This window comes from Hyla sarda, chromosome 1, assembly GCF_029499605.1.
Source record: "Hyla sarda isolate aHylSar1 chromosome 1, aHylSar1.hap1, whole genome shotgun sequence".
Lineage (NCBI taxonomy): Eukaryota > Metazoa > Chordata > Amphibia > Anura > Hylidae > Hyla > Hyla sarda.
Window position 1 is genome coordinate 102,446,848 of NC_079189.1, and position 23,151 is coordinate 102,469,998.

General features: G+C 42.9%; 1 protein-coding gene across 8 annotated transcripts in view; it reads right to left on the reverse strand.

Moving 5' to 3' along the window:
• Nucleotides 1-23,151, reverse strand: part of MTUS1 (microtubule associated scaffold protein 1) — a 259,211-nt gene that overhangs the window by 25,250 nt on the left and 210,810 nt on the right. For all 8 annotated transcript variants that reach the window (XM_056559054.1, XM_056559034.1, XM_056559044.1 and 5 more), the window contains one exon: nt 14,132-14,198. In XM_056559054.1, the coding sequence (XP_056415029.1) occupies nt 14,132-14,198 (67 nt within the window). The remainder of the gene's footprint in view (nt 1-14,131; nt 14,199-23,151) is intronic.

Consider the following 23,151-nt stretch of genomic DNA (forward strand, 5'->3'; position numbering starts at 1 on the left):
CAGAGAAAGCCATATAATGAGTGACTAGGATTAGTGATTGTTCTGTCACATTAACATGTATGTGGGTGGAATAAACTTGTGAGAATGCTTATCATATTTATATATGCTAGAAAGTGTACACAGCTACAAACTCTACTCGATTAGATATGACAAATGTCACTTTATAATAGCAGTAGATTATGCGACAAAAACATACAACATCTGCATTGATCAGTAAAAATAAAATAAAAATCTGACAAAAATCTTGAGTGACCGTGCAACTGTATTTTAGAATTGTAAATAATTATTCAGCTGGAATCATGTGTTTATTATGTTTTGTAGCAGGTTTTTTTTTTTTTTACTTTTTTTTTTCCATTAACCCCTTAAGGACTAACCCATTTTTTTTTTTTACCTTAAAGAGGTACTCCGGTGCTAAGACATCTTATCCACTATCCAAAGGATAGGGGATAAGATGCCTGATAGCGTGGGGTCTCGCCGCTGGGGACCCCCATGATCTTGCATGAAGCACCCCATTAGAATCAGTCCCCGGAGCGTGTTTGCTCCAGGGACTGATTACTGGCGATGACGGGGACGGAGCATTGACACGTCACAGCTCTGCCCCAGTGTGATATCACGCTCCGCCCCCTCAATGCAAGCCTATGGGAGGGGGCATGCTTGTATTGAGGGGGCGGAGCATGACATCACAATGCTCCATCCCCGTGATCGCCAGTAATCAGACCCGGAGCGAACACGCTCCGGGGACTGATTCTAACAGGGTGCTGCGTGCAAGATCACGGGGGTCCCCAGCGGAGAGACCCTCGCGATCAGGCATCTTATCCCCTATCCTTTGGATAGGGGATAAGATGTCTTAGCACCGGAGTACCCCTTTAATGACCAGGCTCTCTTTTTATTTTATTTAACTCTTTAAATGGTAATATCTTTAGAATGCTTTTTCTAAGCGGAGGGATTCTGAGAGTTTTTTCGTGACATATTGAACTTTATATAAGTGGTGCATTTTTGTTAACAGATTCAGCACTTTTTGTGAAAAACTGCTAAATATTGTGAAAAACTTGATGTTATACTTATTCTGTGGGTCAGTACGATTATGGTGATCCCCATTTTATACAGCTTTCCATGTTCTTTTTCCTATTCTGAGCAATATTTTTCTGCCATTCATTTTTCAACAGCCGTAACTTATTTTTTGCGGGACAAGCTGTACTTTTTATTGGTATCATTTTTGCAATACGTGCTACTTTTTGATCTTTTTTATTCCGCTATTTGTACCAAAATTGGTGAATTTTGCGCTTTGTTGTTTTTCTTTATTATTTATCATTTTTATTTTTTACAGAGTTCACCGTGCGGGATAATTGACATTATAGTTTTCTAGTAAATGTCATTACGGATGTGGCAATACCGTAGTATGTATATGATTTGTGTTTTTGATCTTTTTTGATGACAATACAGGGTTGTATTGGGAAAGAGGCATTTATTTTTATTTTTTCGCCACTTCATATGTGTATTGAACAACCTTTTATTATTTTATTATTCTCTTCTTACAGGTTATACTATGCTGCAATACATTTGTACTACAGCACAGTATAACCTGATCTGCTGAAGATACTACAGTCTGTGCGATCCAGCCTGTGGCTGGATCTACAGGCTTCCGTAGTAGGCAAACAGGAGGTCATCATCTGACCTCCTGTGTCATAGCAACCAACGATGACCCGCAATGGTATCGAGGCACTGCCGTTGGTGAACAGGGGGGAAAGCACCAACACATAGATGCCTTGATCAGGATTGATCACGGCATCTATGGGGTTAATACTGCCGGGGCCGGCACGATCACAGCAGTGCAGGAGATCGCTAGGACATATGCATACATTTTCAGTGTGGCCAAGATCAGCACAGGTGTTGAAGACAGCTAGTTACTGGGCTTTAAAAACTATGTGTAATTCAGTCTGCAAGTGAGGCCGAGTGAATCCTGGAGGCTCCAGTCACAGAGGGTCAGGTTCCAAACTCCCATCAAACAGGAGAGGTTGTTATATCTGCCACAAAAAAACAAAAAAAACTGAAAAATTCCTCAAAATCTTAGCAGACACTTTATCTCCAGAAAGAACATGCCTAGGAAAAGAAGGATCAGGCAAGTTGGGTTTCAACTGCCCGACCCTTTTGTTTCAGGGAGATAAGCCACCTCCTGAATTGTCTGGCAGCGGCTTTAATCCCTTTTCCCCATTCAGAACACATGAGCTGCTCGTGTACAAGGTGAACGGTAGCAATAGTTATCAGCAGTACAAACATTTGGCGAAAAGCCATTGAAGGTGTATGGGTACCTTAAAAATTATTGGACCTTGTTACTTTTTACCCAACTAACAATCATTTTGATTGAAAAAGATTGGAATTAAAACAACTTCTCCTTTCATTTATTCTCTACCTCTTGACCCGTGAACCACTGGCTCCATACAAGCATTGTAATAATGGGCCTATTATATTGAATGCATCAGGACTTTCCGCAATGGTTTAAGAGCACAGGACATGGCTCGTTTTACAGAACTTCTATTACACACCCATAAACACATGAAAAATCCATCTCCATGTGAAATAAATTACATCTCAGGAGACAAAAACGGAGAATAAAAGAAAATTATCAAAATCAACAAACCAATTTGAGTTCACACCCTACAGTGTTGACAAAACAAGACAAAATAAATGGGATTCTCCTCTCAGCGGGGGCCTGGAAAACAGAACCCACTGAGTAATGTTCATAACCATGGGCTACACTAGCCATTCAGGGTCCAGGCTGAGCAGTTGTATCTTAAAGTAAAGCAAACATTTATCTAGATGTTAACACAAAACCACTAAACCATTTGGCATTTAATTATACTGGATAATGTTGACATGTACAACACCACAACTACATTGTCTACAAAAACTATTGGATTTGTAGGCAGACAAGCACATGAGGCGAGACTGGTGGCTAAAGCTAGCCACGCTGAACGCCACATGTCCTGATCCAACCAGCAGTCTAATACCATCACTGGTTGGTAGAAAGAACTGCAGGGTATATAGATATTTGTTACTTCAACTAAAAGAAACTCAGGTCGCATTCCTAGGTAGTAACCCTAAATTTTAAAACAAAACACAAAACCACTTATTGCATTTCCATTAGTTAAAATTTTGCATTAGTTTGTAGATAACACGTTCAGCCTAGAAAGTTTTATTCACATAGTGATCTTATTGCCTGTCAAATTAGCGGCAAAAGGGTAGATAGGAAATTGATATAAAATAATAATAATAATAATAATTACATTGTAAACAACAATTAACTTGAGATAAAAACTTATATGAAATGAAAGGCATTAGGATGTACAGGATGGCCGCACAGAAGCCTATGGGTGCCCTATTAGGGCCCCTTACAAGGATTTTGTACAGGGCTGTAAAATACAGCCAAAAGTATGAGACCTCAAAGGCGCATGTATGTGTCTAAGGGCGACTAAACCAGTTTATTGGTTTTAGGGATATCTGCCCTTTAAAACATACCTGGCACCCCTAATTCTCAGCTGTTTTGAGAGGCTGTGGTGCTTGTGGAAGCGCTGTTGCCTTATTGTTTACTCCTGCTCGTATTGTAGCCACTGAACAGAGCAGAGAGGCTGCAGCACTGTCCTATTCACTTGAATGGGACACCACTGTACTGTATTTTCTTGCACCACTACTTCTAAAAGTATGGTGAGTGAACACTAAAGAAGCTGCACCACTAGTACAAGCACCACAGCCTCTCCAAATAACTGATCGGCAAGGGTGCTGTGCTGGGAGTTGGATCCCCACTGATCGGATATTGGTCACCTATAAGCCATCAATTTTAAAAGGTAGGATAACTCCTTTAACCCCTTCTCGGACCAAGCCCATTTTGGCCTAAAGGACCAGAGCGTTTTTTGCACATCTGACCACTGTCACTTTAAACATTAATAACTCTGGAATGCTTTTAGATATCATTCTGATTCAGAGACTGTTTTTTCATGACATATTCTACTTTAACATGGTGGTAAAATTTTGTGGTAACTTGCATCCTTTCTTGGTGAAAAATCCTAAAATTTGATGAAAAATTTGAAAATTTAGCATTTTTCTAACTTTGAAGCTCTCTGCTTGTAAGGAAAATGTATATTACAAATAAAAAACATTTTTATTCACATAAACAATATGTCTACTTTATGTTTGCATCATAAAATTGACGAGTTTTAACTTTTGGAAGACACCAGAGGGCTTCAAAGTTCAGCAGAATTTTTCCAATTTTTCACAAAATTTTCAAACTCACTATTTTTCAGGGACCAGTTCAGGTTTGAAGTGGATTTGAAGGGTCTTCATATTAGAAATACCCCACAAAAGACCCCATTATAAAAACTGCACCCACCAAAGTATTCAAAATGACATTCAGTCATCATTTTAACCCTTTAGGTGTTTCACAGGAATAGAAGCAAAGTGAAGGAGAAAATTCACAATCTTCATTTTTTACACTCGCATGTTCTTGTAGACCTAATTTTTGAATTTTTACAAGGGGTAAAAGGAGAAAATGTATACTTATTTTTGTAGCCCAATTTCTCTTGAGTAAGCATATGCCTCATATGTCTATGTAAAGTGTTCGGCGGGCGCAGTAGAGGGCTCAGAAGGGAAAGAGTGACAAGGGGATTTTGGAGAGTACGTTTTTCTGAAATGGTTTTTGGGGGGGCATGTTGCATTTAGGAAGCCCCTATGGTGCCAGAACAGCAAAAAACCCTCACATGGCATACCATTTTGGAAACTAGACCCCTTGAGGAACATAACAAGGAATAAAGTGAGCCTTAATACCCCACAGGTGTTTCACGACTTTTGCATATGTAAAAAAAAAAATATATTTTTTCACTAAAATGTGTGTTCCCCCCCAAATTTCACATTTTTCCAAGGGTTAATAGCAGGAAATACCCCCCAATATTTGTAACCCCTTCTCTTCTGAGTATGGAGGTACCCCATAAGTTGACCTGAAGTGCACTACGGGCGAACTACAATGCTCAGAAGAGAAGGAGTCATATTTGGCTTTTTGAGAGCAAATTTTGCTCGGGGGGCATGTCGCATTTAGGAAGCCCATATGGTGCCAGAACAGCAAAAAAAAAAAAACACATGGCATACCATTTTGGAAACTAGACCCCTTGAGGAATGTAATAAGGAATAAAGTGAGCCTTAATACCCCACAGGTGTTTCACGACTTTTGCATATGTAAAATTTTTTTTATTTTTTTTCACTAAAATGTGTGTTTCCCCCCAAATTTCACATTTTACCAAGGGTTAATAGCAGAAAATACCCCCCCAAAATTTGTAACCCCATCTCTTCTGAGTATGGAGGTACCCCATAAGTTGACCTGAAGTGAACTATGGGCGAACTACAATGCTCAGAAGAGAAGGAGTCATATTTGGCTTTTTGAGAGCAAATTTTGCTCGGGGAGCATGTCGCATTTAGGAAGCCCCTATGGTGCCAGGACAGCAAAAAAAAAAACACATGGCATACCTTTTTGGAAACTAGACCCCTTGAGGAACGTAACAAGGGGTACAGTGAACATTTTCGCCCCACTGGTGTCTGACAGATCTTTGGAACAGTGGGCTGTACAAGTTTTCATTTTCACGGACCCTTGTTCCAAAGATCAGTCAGACACCTGTGGGGGGTAAATTCTCACTGCACCTCTCATTACATTCCGTGAGGGGTGTAGTTTCCGAAATGGGGTCACATGTGTTTTTTTTTTTTGCGTTGTAACAATCAGCCACCCCTGTGCAAATCACCTCAAATGTACATGGTGCGCTCTCCCTTCTGGGCCTTGTTGTGCGCCCCCAGAGCACTTTGCGCCCACATATGGAGTATCTCCGTAGTCGGGAGAAATTGCATTACAAATTTTGGGGGGCTTTTTTCCCTTTTACCTCTTGTGAAAATGTAAAGTATAGGGCAACATCAGCATGTTAGTGTAAAAAATTAAAATTTTTTACACTAACATTCTGGTGTAGACCCCAACATTTCCTTTTCATGAAGGGTTAAAGAAGAAAATACCCCCCAAACCTTGTAACACAATTTCTCCCGAGTACGGCGATACCCAATATGTGACCCTAAACTGTTGCCTTCAAATACGACAGGGCTCCAAAGTGAGAGCGCCATGTGCATTTGAGGCCTAAATTAGGGATTTGCATAGGGGTGGACATAGGGGTATTCTACGCCAGTGATTCCCAAACAGGGTGCCTCCAGCTGTTGCAAAACTCCCAGCATGCGTGGACAGTCAACGACTGTCCGGCAATACTGGGAGTTGTTGTTTTTCAACAGCTGGAGGCTCTGCTTTGGAAACAGTGGTGTACCGGACGTTCTTATTGGGGGAGGGGGGCTGTGTAGGGGTATGTGTATATGTAGTGTTTTTAACTTTTTATTTTATTTTGTGTAGGTGTAGTGTAGTGTTTTTAGGGTACAGTCACATGGGCGGGGGATTACAGTGAGTTTCCCAGCGCAAAATTTGCTGCATCTCAAACTTGCAGCGAGAAACCCACTGTAAAAGCCTAGCCCATGTGAATGTACCCTGTACATTCACAGGGGGGGGGCACCAGCTGTTGCAAAACCACAACTCCCAGCATGCATGGTCTGTTAGTGCATGCTGGGAGTTATAGTTTTGCAACAGCTGGAGGCACACAGGTTAGGAAACACTGAGTTAGAAACAGACACTGTTTCCCAACCAGTGTGTCTCCAGTTGTTGCAAAACTACAGCTCCCAGCATGCCCAGACAGCTGAAGGGCATGCTGGGAGTTGTAGTTCGGCAACATCTGAAGGACCAGATGTTGCTGAACTAAAACTCCCAGCATGCCTGGACAGTCAGTGCATACTGGGAGTTGTAGTTTTGCAACAGCTGGAAGAGCACAGATTGGAGACCATTATACAATGGTCTCCAAACTGGGGCCCTCCAGATGTTGCAAAACTACAACTCCCAGCATGCATGGTCTGTTAGTGCATGCTGGGAGTTATAGTTTTGCAACAGCTGGAGGCACACAGGTTAGGAAACACTGAGTTAGAAACAATGTTTCCCAACCAGTGTGTCTCCAGTTGTTGCAAAACTACAACTCCCAGCATGCCCAGACAGCTGAAGGGCATGCTGGGAGTTGTAGTTCGGCAATATCTGAAGGGCCAGATGTTGCTGAACTAAAACTCCCAGCATGCCTGGACAGTCAGTGCATGCTGGGAGTTGTAGTTTTGCAACAGCTGGAAGAGCACAGATTGGAGACCATTATACAATGGTCTCCAAACTGGGGTCCTCCAGATGTTGTAAAACTACAACTCCCAGCATGCCCAGACAGCCAAAGGCTGTCTAGGCATGCTGGGAGTAGTAGTTTTCAGACTCCAAGAAGCAGCAGCGAAGTTCTTCACTGCTGCCTCTGAGGACCATATACTCACCTGCCGGTCCCGTCGCTGCTCGTCCACGTGGCCGGTACCGTGCTGCTCCTCGGTCCCGCTGCTGGTTCGGGTAAGGCTGCCGGTCCCCACGTGTTCCCCCACCTATGCCGCGAGCCCCCGCAGCCATCGTCCCCCGTTCTGCCCGACTTCCAGGGGCGGGCAGTGCGGGGGATCTGAACTTTCACCCTAGATCACTGTGATTGGTCCACAGGGACCAATCACAGTGATCGCTGACCAGAACCATCAATGGATGGCCCTGGGGGTGAAGCAGAAGTTGTCCCCTGCTGCAAACAGCAGGACTTCTGCCAGTTAACCCGTGCGATGCTGCGCATCGCCGGGTTAACTGAATGTCATTTATAAACGCCGGGATGCGCGAACGCACTGCACAACCCGGCGTTTATATATGACATTCTGCGGGAAGGGGTTAAATGGCACCAGTCAGCCGTATTCTAGACACCAGGGAGCCAACAAGAAAGGCAACATTGTCACTCAAGAAAGGCAACAAAGGGGTGGATAGGTGCCCTTTAAGAGTTTATATCACTAGAAAGAAAGATGGTTTCATAGTACGACATTTCTGAGTTTTTCTATTGTTCCTCGGTTTCTACAAAGCCTTGAGTTTCATCAATCCACCAGCACTGGTTCTAGCATGTCTACACCTCCCATACCTGCACGGACAGCCATATCTTATAAGAGAATAGCTTTCCCTCACATTTTATAATAGACCTGACACAGGGAAGGATCCCAGACACCTTAGAAAGGCAGATTATGGATGGAAAGTATTTGTAATGGGTTATATCTCCTTATAACACCCTGGACAAAGTACCGTGGAAAACACATGTTCATATATCTTCCACTTATCGCAGGGTTAACCATTGCACAGCACGTAAACCATTAAGAAACCCAAGTCTTTATGCTGGTGCAGTATCCTTGCATAGCAAAGTCCTGGATAGCCTCGTCCTGGATAGCCTCGTCCTTGCATTGGGCTAAGATTCTGAGATGAAACAAGAAATGTCTAAGTAACTGTACGCAGTGCAGAGAGCAATCTCCATGTCTGACCAGCTTAGGAGGTTTGTCTTCTTTAAAAGGGTACAAAAAGGGATACAAACCAGATACAAGGTCATTACAAGGTCAGCGGCTCCAGACAGAAATAACACCAGCATGATAAGAGGTGTTAAGCAGCCTGCTTTCTTCAAAGGGCACTCAATACAGCTGTAATACTAAGTAAATAGATAAGAATTTCCATTTCAGTTCACTAGTTAACCCCACAGGTCCTTGCAAAAAGCCCCCTAGGGAGAAGTAAAACAAGTGTTTTTAGGATGGGGTCCAGAGGTTAAAGGGCTTAAAGGGGTACTCCAGTGAAAAACTATTTTTTTAATCAACTTGTGCCAGAACGTTTAACAGATTTGTAAATTACTTCTATTTAAAAATCTTAACCCTTTCTGTATTATTAGTTGCTATATACTTTACAGGAAGTTATTTTCTTTTTAACCTGTTAAGGACCAGGGGCGTACCTGCACGTCCTGGGTCCTTTCCCTTTCTATAACGCGGGGTCACGGCTTGGCCCCGAATCATAGCAGGTCAGGCCCATCCTCTCACAAAGGCCGGGACCCATGGCTAATAGCGCGCAGCACTAATCGCGGTGCCACGCACTATTAACCCTTTAGACGCGGCATTTAAAGTTGATCGCCGCGTCTAAAATGAAACTAAACTACCCTTGGCTAGCTCAGGGGGCTGTTCGGGACCGCCGCAGTGAAATCGCGGCGTCCCAAACAGCTGTAGGACACGAGGAGGGTCCCCTTACCTGCCTCCTTGTGTCCGATCGCCAAATGACTGCTCAGTGCCTGAGATCCAGGCATGAGCAGTCAAGCAGCAGAATCATCGATCAATGGTTTCCTATGAGAAACCATTGATCAATGTAAAAGATCAGTGTGTGCAGTGTTATAGCCCCCTATCTGAGCTATAACATCGCAAAATAAAAAGTGGAAAAAGAAAAAAAAATAGTTATACAGATCATTTAACCCCTTCTGTAATAAAAGTTTGAATCACCCCACTTATCCCACAAAAAAAAAACAAAAAAAACTGTGTAAATAAAAATAAACATATGTGGTATCACCGGGTGCGGAAATGTCCGAATTATAAAAATATATTGTTACTTAAACCGCATGGTCAATGGCATTTTTACCAAGAAATGAACTGCGTAGAAACGGAAGCCCCCAAGAGTTATAAAAGGTCATTTTTTCTTCAATTTTGTCGCACAATGATTTTTTTTCTGTTTCGATGTAGATTTTGGGGTAAAATGACTGATGTCATTACAAAGTAGAATTGGTGGCGCAAAAAATAAGTCATCATATGAAGTTCAGATTTTTAAAATTTAAGGAGGAAAAAATGAAAGTGCAAAAACGGAAAAACCCCTGGTTCTTAAGGGGTTAAATTTAGTTTCTGCCTGACCACAGTGCTCTCTGCTTACACCTCTCTGTCTCAAGAACTGTCCAGAGCAGGAGAAAAGCCCCATAGCAAACCTATCCTGGCTTTCAGTTCCGGTGTCAGCAGAGAGCACTGTGGTCAGACAGAAAAGAAATTCAAAAAAGAAAAGAACTTCCTCTGTAGTATATAGCAGCTGATAAGTACTGGAAGAATTAATATTTTTTTAAATAGAAGTAATTTACAAAGCTTTTTAATCATTAGTATCTGATCAGTGGGTGTTCAACTACTGGGATCGCCACCAAAAACATGAACATGCAGACTTGCTCATCCATTCCATTAGGGGACCCCCCCCCCCATTTTATAATCAGAGAGGGTTTTTGCACTGAATACCCCTTTAAGTATTATCCCGTATCCTGTGCTTGTATCTGGGGATAACCCCTTTAAGCTTAAACCACAAAGTCAAGGGCTTGCACTCATTCACTAAGATGTGACACGACTGGCATAAATGTAAAAGAATATATTTTGCACAACTGGTTACTAAAGATCAATAAACATGAATTGATCCTTCTAAGGCATTGGGTGATGTAATAAAGAAGCCATGAAAATCAAGACCTGTGACAAATACATTGTGCCAGGGAAAGATTACAGACTATTTTATTGCTCGTTTCTATACCAACCCTTTGACAACTGACACGGCCAAGACTCCCAGACGGAGGTGTAGCATGCCTCATGTTTCTATAGGTCTGGAGTGGTCCCTTACCCCTTAGGAAAACCAACTGGTGTAGGGATTCCAGTACAGCTGATACCTAGTCATGTGTCAATGCTCATTTATGGGTCCAAGATTGACATACAGAAAAGCTACCTCCAATAGGTGGCACTAGAGAGCTAGCTTTCTGAAGAAGAGCTAATGTGCATATTGCTTTTCTATAATAATCTAAGGCAGGACAAAGAACTCCATGCAGCCCAACAACATTACAGACAAGTGGATTATTTGATTATTACATAGCAACATGTTTCACAGCATATGTGAAGGTGGCAATAGATTTGTGACTGTCCTCTAATGTCTTCCATTGGGAAATATCTATTCAACGTCAAGTGTCTCTGGACTTGATCAATTGTGTTATTGGTGGAGTTAGAGAAGGTGGCATTCAGCCAACCTTATGAAACAAAGACAGGGCAGAGATGGATGGGTCTGAGATGGTGTAACCATGGACTGTATATACTATACAAAATAAACACAGCACTACTTATCCAATTCATACAATACAGGTGCCAGCGTCCCAGACCCAATCACTGTCCCCAAAACACACATATATAGATGCAGTGGGTGCCAGCAGGTGCAAACAGTCCAGTTCATAATTAGCCAAATCCAAAAAAGGTTCCGCGAAATTTGTGGTACCTGGAGTTGGAGTCGGCAAACAATGCACGACTCCGACTCCTACTAAATTTAGATTGGAATAAAAAAACAAGTTTAAATGTCCCAATTCACAAAAATTTATAATTAATGCCTTCTCTACTATAAAAATAAAGACCAATGCATGCAGTGCCTCACGTAACCGAAAAACGAACACGTTAAAGGAGAACTCTGGAATATAAAAATTGTCGCCCATACTGCCGGCAGTAAAAAAATTAAGATGTACATACCTTCCTCCGCTCTCCCGGGGCCTTCGGTCACCGGCTCCGGCCTCCGCCGTGATCCTCTTCCTGGTTGCCGGTGGTCGGAGAGTCTTACTGCGCTCAGCCAATCACCAGCCGCAGTGAAGTCCCGACTCGGCTGGCGATAGGCTGAGCAGCAGTGTGACGTTTTCGGCCCCAGCAGCAGGTGCCGGTGTAGTGAAGGATTTTGTGTCCTGAAGCGTTCTCCCACTGCCATTCAGCCTATCGCCAGCCAAGTCGGACTTCACTGCAGCTGGTGACTGGCTGAGCGCAGTATGATTCATCTGACCACCAGCAACCAGGAAGTGGATCGCAGTGGAGACCGGAGCTGGTTACCGGAGACCCCAGGGGAGCTGAGGAAGGTATGTACATCTTTATTTTTTTACTGCCGGCACTATGGGTGACAATTTTTATATTCCGGAGTTCTTCTTTAAGTGACCGTGAAGAAGCATGCTTTTCATGTACTTCACTATATGGCACGCAATGCACAATTAGGAGCGGCAATACTTATACTTTCCATAGTGTTGTGTTCTGCTGTTACAGGGAACCCATGGGTAACCTAGTCTCTCACTGATAAGGGATTAAGTAAATATGTTTTTTGCAGGACTAGAGACACTTTTATAAGTGAAGGGAATGGAGGGTCAATAGTTCAAGACTGAAGCTGTAAACCATTGGAAAAACTGCTGCCAATCAGCTAAGGCTAAAAAAAAAACTTGTAAACTCCGATTGTTAGCTTAAACTTTAAACATGACTATTGGATTCTACTAGGGAAATCATGTTTTATAATAAATGCCCCTTCCTGGATCCTCCCACTGCCCTATCTTCAGCAGCAGATCAGCACACAAAAAGGAGAAGGTAGCAGCTTCTGCCCAACTACCTCTCTCTGCTAGAAGAGCTTAGAAGAACTTGGTGGAACAGCTTCTTGGATTCAACTGTGTTTATAAATACATTTGCATATTAATACAGAGGAGTCGGGGAGTCGGAAGTACAAAAAACTGCGGAGTCGGAACATTTATTTACCGACTCCATAGCCCTGGAAAAAAGCGTATATTTTATTCACGTATCTCTCTGATATATATCAAAGAGAGATGGGTGAATAAAATACACGCTTTTTTCACTACTGAAGTGCTGCAGAATCTCGCTTGTATTTTCAATATATTTATAATATGTATAAATACCCAACAACGCAGTGCACTAAACCCGTAAATTTTAAAAATTTACACCACTCATTTCAAACAGCAGCAACTTCATCCACAGGACTATTTTCAACCATGTTCTATATTTCTATATTATATAAAGGCCTTTTTTTTGATCAGAGTTTGGTTTGACACTAATAAATAACATGGAGTACATACAAAGTTTGCTTTCTGTATTTTGCTGCTGCATATTTTCCTACCTATGGGGTGCAAAATCGGCATATGTGATCCTACCCTAAAGGGGAAAAATCCAGTCAGACAATACCAGCAATTTCTAGAATGCAATGTGCTCTACAAAGTGCTCAAACCCCTTTGGCACTGTTCAAAAACCTCTGAGCTGCCAAAATAGGACAACATTTCAATTAATCAAGTGAATAACAGTGTGCTTGGGCTTTGTTCACACTGATCAGGCTCAGGGTTCAAGAAGAAGGTCATCCTCTTCCTGATCCCTCCTCTAGGACCACATTCCCCACTGCAAAGAGAAATGTTGCATGCAAATAAAAGCAAAAAAAAGGAGTCAGCACTCGAGAGTCCCAGTGCGTCTACAAGTGTCCAACCGGCGTGCCACCGCTGGACCAAGCAAATTCCATTCAAAGCGAAAACACAGCAAACTGCAGCGGCATATGGGTGAATAAAGTGGCTAGAAGTTTATTTGCACCAACAAGCACATGCGACGTTTCGGCCATTTGGCCGAAACGTCGCATGTACTTGTTGGTGCAAATAAACTTCTAGCCACTTTATTCACCCACATGCTGCTGCAGTTTGCTGCGTCTTTGCTTTGGATGGAGCATGCACATAAAAGATCTCAATCATAAACTGACTTTTTGGTTCAAACTGGTCCCCACTAAAAATAGGGTCAACTCTATCAGTCTCGCTCTAAGAGAGTAGTATAGTCATACAGGTGTGAAATAGCCCCTGGATCAAATCTCTGAGCAGTGCCAAAGGGGTCTGACTGTTCCGTAAAGCCTTTTGTTCTTGAAATGTCTGGATGTCTTAGATAACACATAACGAATATGATCTCTTCTATCAGATCTATCAGAAGATCACTGCTGCTGAATAGACCTGACAGTAGGACACTGGTTTGCAATGGGAGAGGTTCGCAGAAAGCATCCCTGTGTGCCTCAATGAGATAAGTGCCAGGAATCCGATGAACCCAGGGTCAGCTAACAGGCTCTAGAGAAATTTAGAACTGCAGAGTTTCCATGGGAATCCGCCTTAGGGGAAAAGCCATTTACAGGACTCCAAAAATATTTAACTCTTTGGAAGCCAAAAAGAAGAGTAATCTGAATGAGAGGACAGTGCAGGAATCCAAGAATCTACCTTAAGTACAGTAAATATACCTAAGCTTGGCCAGTCTACAAAGGCACCGTGGTCTGCACTTACACAACCAGAAGTTGCCTTAAGACAATGGATTGAGAAGTTTGGTAACTTACCCAAGTCTCCCCGCAAGTTCTGAAGTTCCTGAGAAAGCTCTTTACGTTTCTTCAAGGCATCTTCTCGCTGCAAGACAAGAAAAGTTCTATAATAAGCGCATGCATCTTCCAGGTTTTATACGCTTTAGATCAAGCAATTAAAAAATTATTGAAAATATATATTAAAATAACATTTATGTGTAACAGACAATTTATCAACCATAGGTATAGCAATTGTGTCAGCGCTAGATTTAATAACCGATGCATGATCTGATATGCATGCAGAATGGTGGTCATAAACCTAGGCACTAGGCATTAGATGGGTGTTTCCCTACCAGGGTGTCTCGTGCTGTTGCAAAACTACAACTCCCATCATGCCCGGACAGCTGGAGACAATCTGGTTGGGAAACATATGCACTAAATTCACAGGCGATTCTTTCAGTTCTTTTTATTCTTCCCAATAACACACATTTAAAAAAAAAAAAAAAAAAGGCCCAACCACTTTCAATCACACCCGTAAAAATGAACATATGTTGAACTACAGCCACTGACTTCACGCCAAGGACCGCATATTAATCTCATGACAAGTGGTGAATGTGTCTGCACTAAAACACAGCGATCTGCAAGATTTATCTTCCGTGCTTAATGAAAACAGTGTCCTTTGCCTGCACCCCCCCCCCCCCCCCCACCATTGGCTCAGTCTCCTATATGAGGAAGAATTTGTATTAGTATAATTGAATGGACACAATCCAATCCCCAGAGAGCATAATTCCATTATGTCTGCACAGATAGGGAACTTTGCATGATATTGAGAGCGAAACGTATTTACAAAGTCAAACGTAAAGCATACGGGACTCTACTACATGCACCAAAAACTAAACAAAAGTGGAGAAATCACATCTTATGAAGAACAAAAGCAATCCTAGGATGACGGAGTATGAGCAGCCTCACCGCTTTATATTTAATATCCGGCTGGAGACACTCCTAGATGTAAACAGTACTGGGAGAAAAAGCAGATCAAGTAACTGCAAGCGTCTTCTCTTGTTATAGGTCCTACGCTGGCACTGCTCCCTGTGCTGCAGCAGCTGGAAGAACTCCACGAAGCAAAACGTATATACATATATATATATGTATAGAAAAAGAAAAAAAAATGCGGTAGTTACCCGGGGTGCAGCGCATGGGGCGTAGACGCACAGTTTGCTGCTTGAGCAGCCCATATTACAGCTTCTGTATTCCCAAGGTGTACGCTCCTGGAGGACACACTGCAGCCAAAACTGGTCTGGCCACATTTAAATAGCAGCTGATAGGAGTTCCATAGGACTCAGCCTGTCTGCCTGACACTCATGCTTTGCAGGTTTCCTGTGCTCCTTGTACTGATCCCTCCCCGGCACATACTGCAGTCCCTTCTGCTGGCACTGGCAGTCAGTGATTACTTTAAGCCACAACCCCTTTGGAATATGAAAAGCGAGAGGCAGACATTAGCCTGATCGATTGCCACTTACTCATATATCAGCCTGCATGGTGCGGGGAGAGGGCTGACCTCACAGCTCCACCGCCTTACATTCAGCAGATAGGGGGCTTCCCTCTTAGTCTCATTTGTTTCCTTCAGTTTTGCAATATATATATATATATTATATATACACACATACACACATACACACACATACACACACACACACACACAGTGATCCCTCAACCTACAATGGCCTCAACATACAATAGTTTCAACATACAATGGTCTTTTTTGGACCATTGTAACTTGAAACCAGACTCAACACACAATGCTATGGAATCTGCGAAACATGTCTATGGCTGGAAGAACCGACCAATCAGAATGGATATTTCACTGGTAAAACTCTTGTATTCCTAAAGTGCATGCACTGACTGGTGTCTGGTAGCGCCCCCTACAGTACAGGGAGGTACTACATGTTCTGTACTCTTTACCTGTGCCAGGGTTATCTGCTCCTTTGAGCATCAGGTGAGGGCGGCTCCATTTTCCTTTTTTTAAGACATTGCGTGTTCTTTACAGAAGAAGCTTCTGTCCTCTACATAGACCAGTGTTTACCAAAGAGGTTGCCTCCAGCTGTTTCAAAACTACAGCTCCCAGCATGCCCGGACAGCCTTTGGCTGTCCGGGCATGCTGGGAGTTGTAGTTTTGCAACAGCTAGAGGCACCCTGGTTGGGAAACACTGAAATAGACAGTGATTTACAGCTCCCAGCAGATCTTTCTTACTTTTATATGTAAGGATTTGCTTTATCTATATTAGTTATCTACTTATTTATCTTTAGTCCTCACTTTTTCCTATTTTTGGATGACATTTTGGTGGCTTCAGAACCAATTACCAGGTTTCCATAGAGTTATGGTCTCAACATACGATGGTTTCAACATACAATGGTCGTCCTGGAACCGATTAATATTGTAACTTGAGGGACCACTGTGTGTATATATATATATATATATATATATATATATATATATATACACATATATATATATATATCTATATACATCTATATCTATATATCTATATCTATATTACAAAGATACTGAAAATTGTTTGCATTAAATTAGATTTCAGTAATTTAGTTCATAGGTGTCAGAGTCTTATGCCATAGTGAGAAGTAAAAAGGGACGCTTAGGCGCAAACTTGTAAGTAATAGCTGCAGACGTTCCATTCACCTCTGTGGCTTATCAGATGAGCAGCTCCTATTCTTCACACATAAGTAGGTAAATGTGACTGGAACTTCTCAGAAGTGGAAATATGCGAAACACTGATCGTGGAGGCAATGATCATAGTCAGCCTCTCCTAAGCTATGAAAGACGCTGGATTTTTGCAAGAGTTGGAGTCCGTAAAACTATGTATGACAAATGTATAATATTAATACAAGTTGGGCTGAAAAAAAAAAATATATATAATAAAATAAAACTGCTTTGAAATAAGGTACCAGTTGGAAGATAAGTGAAGCACCAGCTTGAAGAATATGTGTTCTAAAGTATATAGAATGCAATAACCATTCTCAAAGCAGAAGTTTCCAATCAGGGTGTCCCCAGCTGTTGCAAAACTACAACTCCAAGCATGCCCGGACAGCTGAAGGCACACTGGTTGGGAAAAACTTGTTTGGAGGTTCAACAATTGTTCTATTCGAGCTCGATTCATGACTTGATATACATGCAGAATGGTGGTCATAGTTACATAGTTAGTACGGTCGAAAAAAGACATATGTCCATCAAGTTCAACCAGGGAATTAAGGGGTAGGGGTGTGGCGCGATATTGGGGAAGGGATGAGATTTTATATTTCTTCATAAGCATTAATCTTATTTTGTTCCAGGAATGTATCTAATCCTGTTTTAAAGCTGTTAATTGTTCCTGTTGTGACCAGTTCCTGAGGTAGACCGTTCCATAAATTCACAGTCCTCACGGTAAAGAAGGCGTGTCGCCCCTTGAGACTAAACCTTTTCTTCTCCAGACGGAGGGAGTGCCCCCTCGTCCTTTGGGGGGGTTTAACCTGGAACAGTTTTTCTCCATATTTTTTGTATGGGCCATTTATATACTTATATACGTTTATCATATCCCCCCTTAAACGTCTCTTAAGACTAAACAATTGTAACTCCTTTAATCGCTCCTCATAGCTAAGATGTTCCATGCCCCATATTAGTTTAGTCGCGCGTCTCTGCACCCTTTCCAACTCCGCAGTGTCCCTTTTATGGACAGGTGCCCAAAACTGAACAGCATATTCCAGGTGAGGCCGTACCAATGCTTTATAAAGGGGGAGTATTATGTCCCTGTCCCTTGAGTCCATGCCTCTTTTGATACATGACAATATCCTGCCGGCTTTGGAAGCAGCAGCCTGACATTGCATGCTATTCTGTAGTCTGTGATCTACAAGTACACCCAGATCCTTCTCTACCAGTGACTCTGACAGTTTAATCCCCCCGAAGACATACGATGCATGCAGTTTATTAGTACCCAGATGCATAACTTTACATTTATCCACATTGAACCTCATTTGCCAAGTGGATGCCCAGACACTTAGTCTATCCAAGTCATCTTGTAACTTATGCACATCCTCTATAGACTGTACTGTGCTACAAAGCTTGGTGTCATCTGCAAAGATAGAAACAGAGCTGTTAATACCATCCTCTATATCATTGATAAATAAATTAAACAACAGCGGGCCCAGTACTGAACCTTGGGGTACACCACTAATAACCGGGGACCAATCAGAGTACGAATCATTTACCACCACTCTCTGGGTACGATCCATGAGCCAGTGTTAAATCCAGTTACAAACTAAAGTTTCCAAGCCCAAGGACCTTAACTTACCTGTCAGATGTCTATGAGGGACAGTATCAAACGCTTTAGCAAAATCCAGAAACACTATGTCCACAGCCATTCCTCTGTCAAGGCTTCTACTCACCTCTTCATAAAAGCAAATTAGATTGGTGTGACAACTTCTATCCTTAGTAAACCCATGCTGGCTATCACTTATAATACAATTATCCCCTATGTATTCCTGTATGTAATCCCTTATAAGTCCTTCAAACAATTTACCCACAATGCACGTTAAACTTACCGGTCTATAGTTTCCTGGGGAAGACCTAGAGCCCTTTTTGAAGATTGGCACCACATTAGCCTTGCGCCAGTCCCTTGGCACAATACCAGACACCAGAGAATCTCTAAATATCATGAACAGGGGTACATATATTACTGAACTTACCTCTCTAAGAACTCTTGGGTGCAATCCATCTGGCCCTGGAGATTTGCTTACATTTATATCACTTAACTTACCTAAACATATGCAATGTATTTATAGGCAATAGATCAGCGTTTCCCACACAGGGTCCTTAAAGCTGTTGCAAAACTACCACTTCCAGCATGCCCGGACAGCCGAAGGCTGCCTGGGCATGCTGGAAGTGGTAGTTTTGCAACAGCTGGAGGCACTCTGGTTGGGAAACACTGTCTTAAACAGTCAACCTTGCAACTCAGGTTGGGTTCACATCACGTTTTCAGCCATACGGGACCGCATACCGAAATGCTGATTCCGGTCGGCTCATTTTTGACCCGTAGGCGGTTTTCCCACAGGACCAAAAACCGTGGTGGACCACTGTTTTAGATCCGTTGGAAAACTGCATACTTGGGCAAAAATGAGCCAACCGGAGTCAGCGTTTCACTCCACTCAATGAAGTGCATTTCATACGGGCGGCATACGGCAAGGATACGGGAGCACCTGGTTAGCTCCCCCCAGCCGTATGAGGTCCCGCATGGCTGAAAACGTGATGTGAACCCAGCCTCACAGAAGAGCTGACTGTCCTCTTCCTATTCAGGTAATACAGTGGAGTGGAATGCTGGGAGGAGTTTTTTTTGCAACAGCTGGAGGAACTCTGGTTGGGAAAACACTGTCTTAAAAGGGGTACTCCGGCACTAAGACATCTTATACCCTATCCAAAGGATAGGGGATAAAATGTCTGATCGCGTGGGTCCCGCCACTGGAGACCCCCGCAATCTAGCATGCAGCACCCACCTGTTAGCACTGTAGGAAGCGCTGGAGGCTCCAAGTCTTATACCTCCCGACCACGGAGACAGAGTATTGTGATGTCACGACTCCGCCCCGTGTTAAGTCACGCCCCTCCCATAAACTTGCATTGAGGGGGCGGGGTATGACATCACACAGGGGCCAAGTCGTGACGTCATGATACTCCGTCCCCGTGGTCGGGAGGCATAAGACTGAGCCTCCAGCGCTTCTTACAGTGCTAACAGGTGGGTGTTGCATGCTAGATTGTGGGGGTCCCCAGCGGCAGGACCCACGCGATCAGACATCTTATCCCCTATCCTTTGGATAGAGGATAAGATGTCTTAGTGCCGGAGTACCCCTTTAATGTCTTAAATGGTCAACCTTTTTGCAATTGACAGAATAGCTGGCTCTCATCTCCCCATTCAGGTAATACAGTGGAATGGGAATGGAATGCTGGGAGCTGTGGCTTTGCAACAGCTGGAGACACTCTGGTTGGGAAACACTGTCTTAAAGGGTCAGCCTTGCAATTGTCAGAAAAGCTTCCTAAAAGGGGGCAGAGGGTGTATCAATATATTGTACAGTAAAACCTCTGAGAAGACCACCAAAAATAGCATCTTGTATGATAGACTAAAAATCAATCACAAAATCTGGTCTAAAAAAAGGGGGGGGGGGGTGTAAAAAGGTTTCACTGTATTATATACACTATTTATACACTGTGATAGACCTTTCTAGAACAGCATTATTTATTCATACATTTCCCTATATCCATGCAGGCTCCTACCCCTTCCAATACCAGTGACCTAATACTTATCACAATGTACAGTGCAGATAAATTGACAGGACATCCTACCAGTCTCTAGGGAATTGCTTATAAGCATCAGCCAGTCTACTCATCTTTATAATGACACCAGTAAAGCTCAAGTAAGGTTATCTGGGAAATAGCTCAGTGATTTATGAGGAGATGACTTTAATGGTTCCACCTCACTAAGACGCGCTGAAAAAGACCATTCTGCCTTATAATAAACCAAGATAAAATTCGATACAGCAGTTACTTAGATCTGTTTCGTCCCTATAGCGATCACTACAGTCTAGTGTGCGGACTAGCACTCGGCTTTCCTAGACCGAATGGACCTGTCAATTTAGGGCCTAGTCCTCAAGTCACTGCATAACTGAATTTGCCCTTCAGAAGCCCTGAAAAGCTGGGTGGCTTTAATACTGTACACAATGGTTGTAACAGGACATTTATAACTCTAAAAGTCGAACAGAATTTTTTTTACAACTTAGGAGACACCCAGGGCCAGTTTGTTTGCCAAATGTGTATGTTTTAATGCTTCATATATACTTTCTATAAATTGTATTTCTAATAAAAAAAAAAGTGATTAAACATTTATAGCTTCTACCTGGAGGATATGTATTTTTATGCATTTATAGAAGCTGAACTTGTTACAGAAAACCAACTAGTAGCTACTTGTGACTCCATGGTGATGCTTTGTCTCCGCTCACACTTTGATGTTGTAAATGTTGCAAAATAGTACCCAAACACCACTCAGATCATACACAGCCCATTATTAGGTCCATTGATGTCCTGAAATCATGTGTCAATCTCTTTGTTACCATGAGCTTTGATATACATTAAAGGGACACTAATCGGTGTTGCACACTGAATACTGAGCGGCACTGCAGGTTTGTGTTGGGGAAAGACTGGAGATTTTTGGTAACAGAAACGGTCCGGGTAAAACTGCAAAAGTATCAGGCATGTTAAATTCCAGCAGAACAATGCTTCTCTCTTTCCCTCCCAGATACCTGCTATTTGGAAAAAAATAAGTCAGGACAACCCCATACCTATTGGTCAGCTGGTCTTGGCAAGTTCAGGGCTGACATTAAATGCCTATGGCCAGTTTATTGTTGCTTATATTAAGCATATTCCCAACTACTGTAACTTACTATTAACCTGCCATTCCCAGCTATTGTCTATCTGCCATACAGATATGTTGTCACTACACTGGTTGCCTATTCACTATAGTATACAATCTCTCCACAGTGCTGTACCACCATATATGTCACCCTCATTTCTGTCTAGCACCCTACTCATGTTCTGAGTCTTGGCAACAATCTAAGACTACCATCCTTTATAATCTGAACCTCCCTCTTCTGTCCCTGGGACTTTTCTCCAACCTGGACCATCTAAGTGCACAGTTCCAAAGATTCACAGTTTTAATAGTGTCCCAAAAACACATCTTTCTTTTGGGCAGACCGGTCACATTTCATACATTGACTCCTGTCCTGTGGGGACCATTACTTCTCGAAACCTCATCCCTTCATTTAACTATCTCCCATACTCCTTGCACCCTAATGTACTTCATATGTGGAAACATACATAGACTGTGCATGCACTAGCCTATCTACACTGCTCAAAAAAATAAAGGGAACACTAAGGTAACACATCTTATATCTGAATGAATGAACTAATCGTATGAAATCCTTTCGTCTTTACATAGTTGAATGTGCTGACAACAAAATCACACAAAAATCATCAATGGAAATCTAATTTATCAACCCATGGAGGTCTGGATATGGAATCACACTCAAAATCAAAGTGGAAAACCACACTACAGGCTGATCCAACTTTGATGTAATGTCCTTATAACAAGTCAAAATGAGGCTCAGTAGTGTGTGTGGCCTCCACGTTACCGTATGACCTCCCTACAATGCCTGGACATGCTCCTGATGAGGTGGTCTCCTAAGGGATGTCCTCCCAGACCTGGACTAAAGCATCTGCCAACTCCTGGACAGTCTGTGGTGCAACAAGGCGTTGGTGGATGGAGCAAGACATGATGTCCCAGATGTGCTCAATCGGATTCAGGTCTGGGGAACGGGCGGCCAGTCCATAGCATCAATGCCTTTCTCTTGCAGGAACTGCTGACACACTCCAGCCACATGAGGTCCAGCATTTTCTTGTATTAGGAGGAACCCAGGGCCAACCCCACCAGCATATGGTCTCACAAGGGGTCTGAGGATCTCATCTCGGTACCTAATGGCAGTCAGGCTACCTTTGGCAACCACATTGAGGGCTGTGCGGCCCCAAAAGAAATGCCATCCCACACCATTACTGACCAACCGCCAAACTGGTCATGCTGGAGAATGTTGCAGGCAGCAGAACATTCTCGACAGCGTCTCCAGACGCTTTCATCTGTGAAGAGCACAGGGCACCAGTGGCCAATTTGCCAATCTTCGTGTCCTCTGGCAAATGCCAAACAACCTGCACGGTGTTGGGCTGTAAGCACAACCCCCACCTGTGAATGTTGGGCCCTCATACCACCCTCATGGAGTCCGATTCTGACCATTTGAGTGGACACATGCACATTTGTGGCCTGCTGGAGGTCATTTTGCAGGGCTCTGGCAGTGCACCTCCTGCTCCTCATTGCACAAAGGCGGAGGTAGCGGTCCTGTTACTGGGTTCCTATGGCCTCCTCCACATCTCCTGATGTACTGGCCTGTCTCCTGATAGCATCTCCATGCTCTGGACA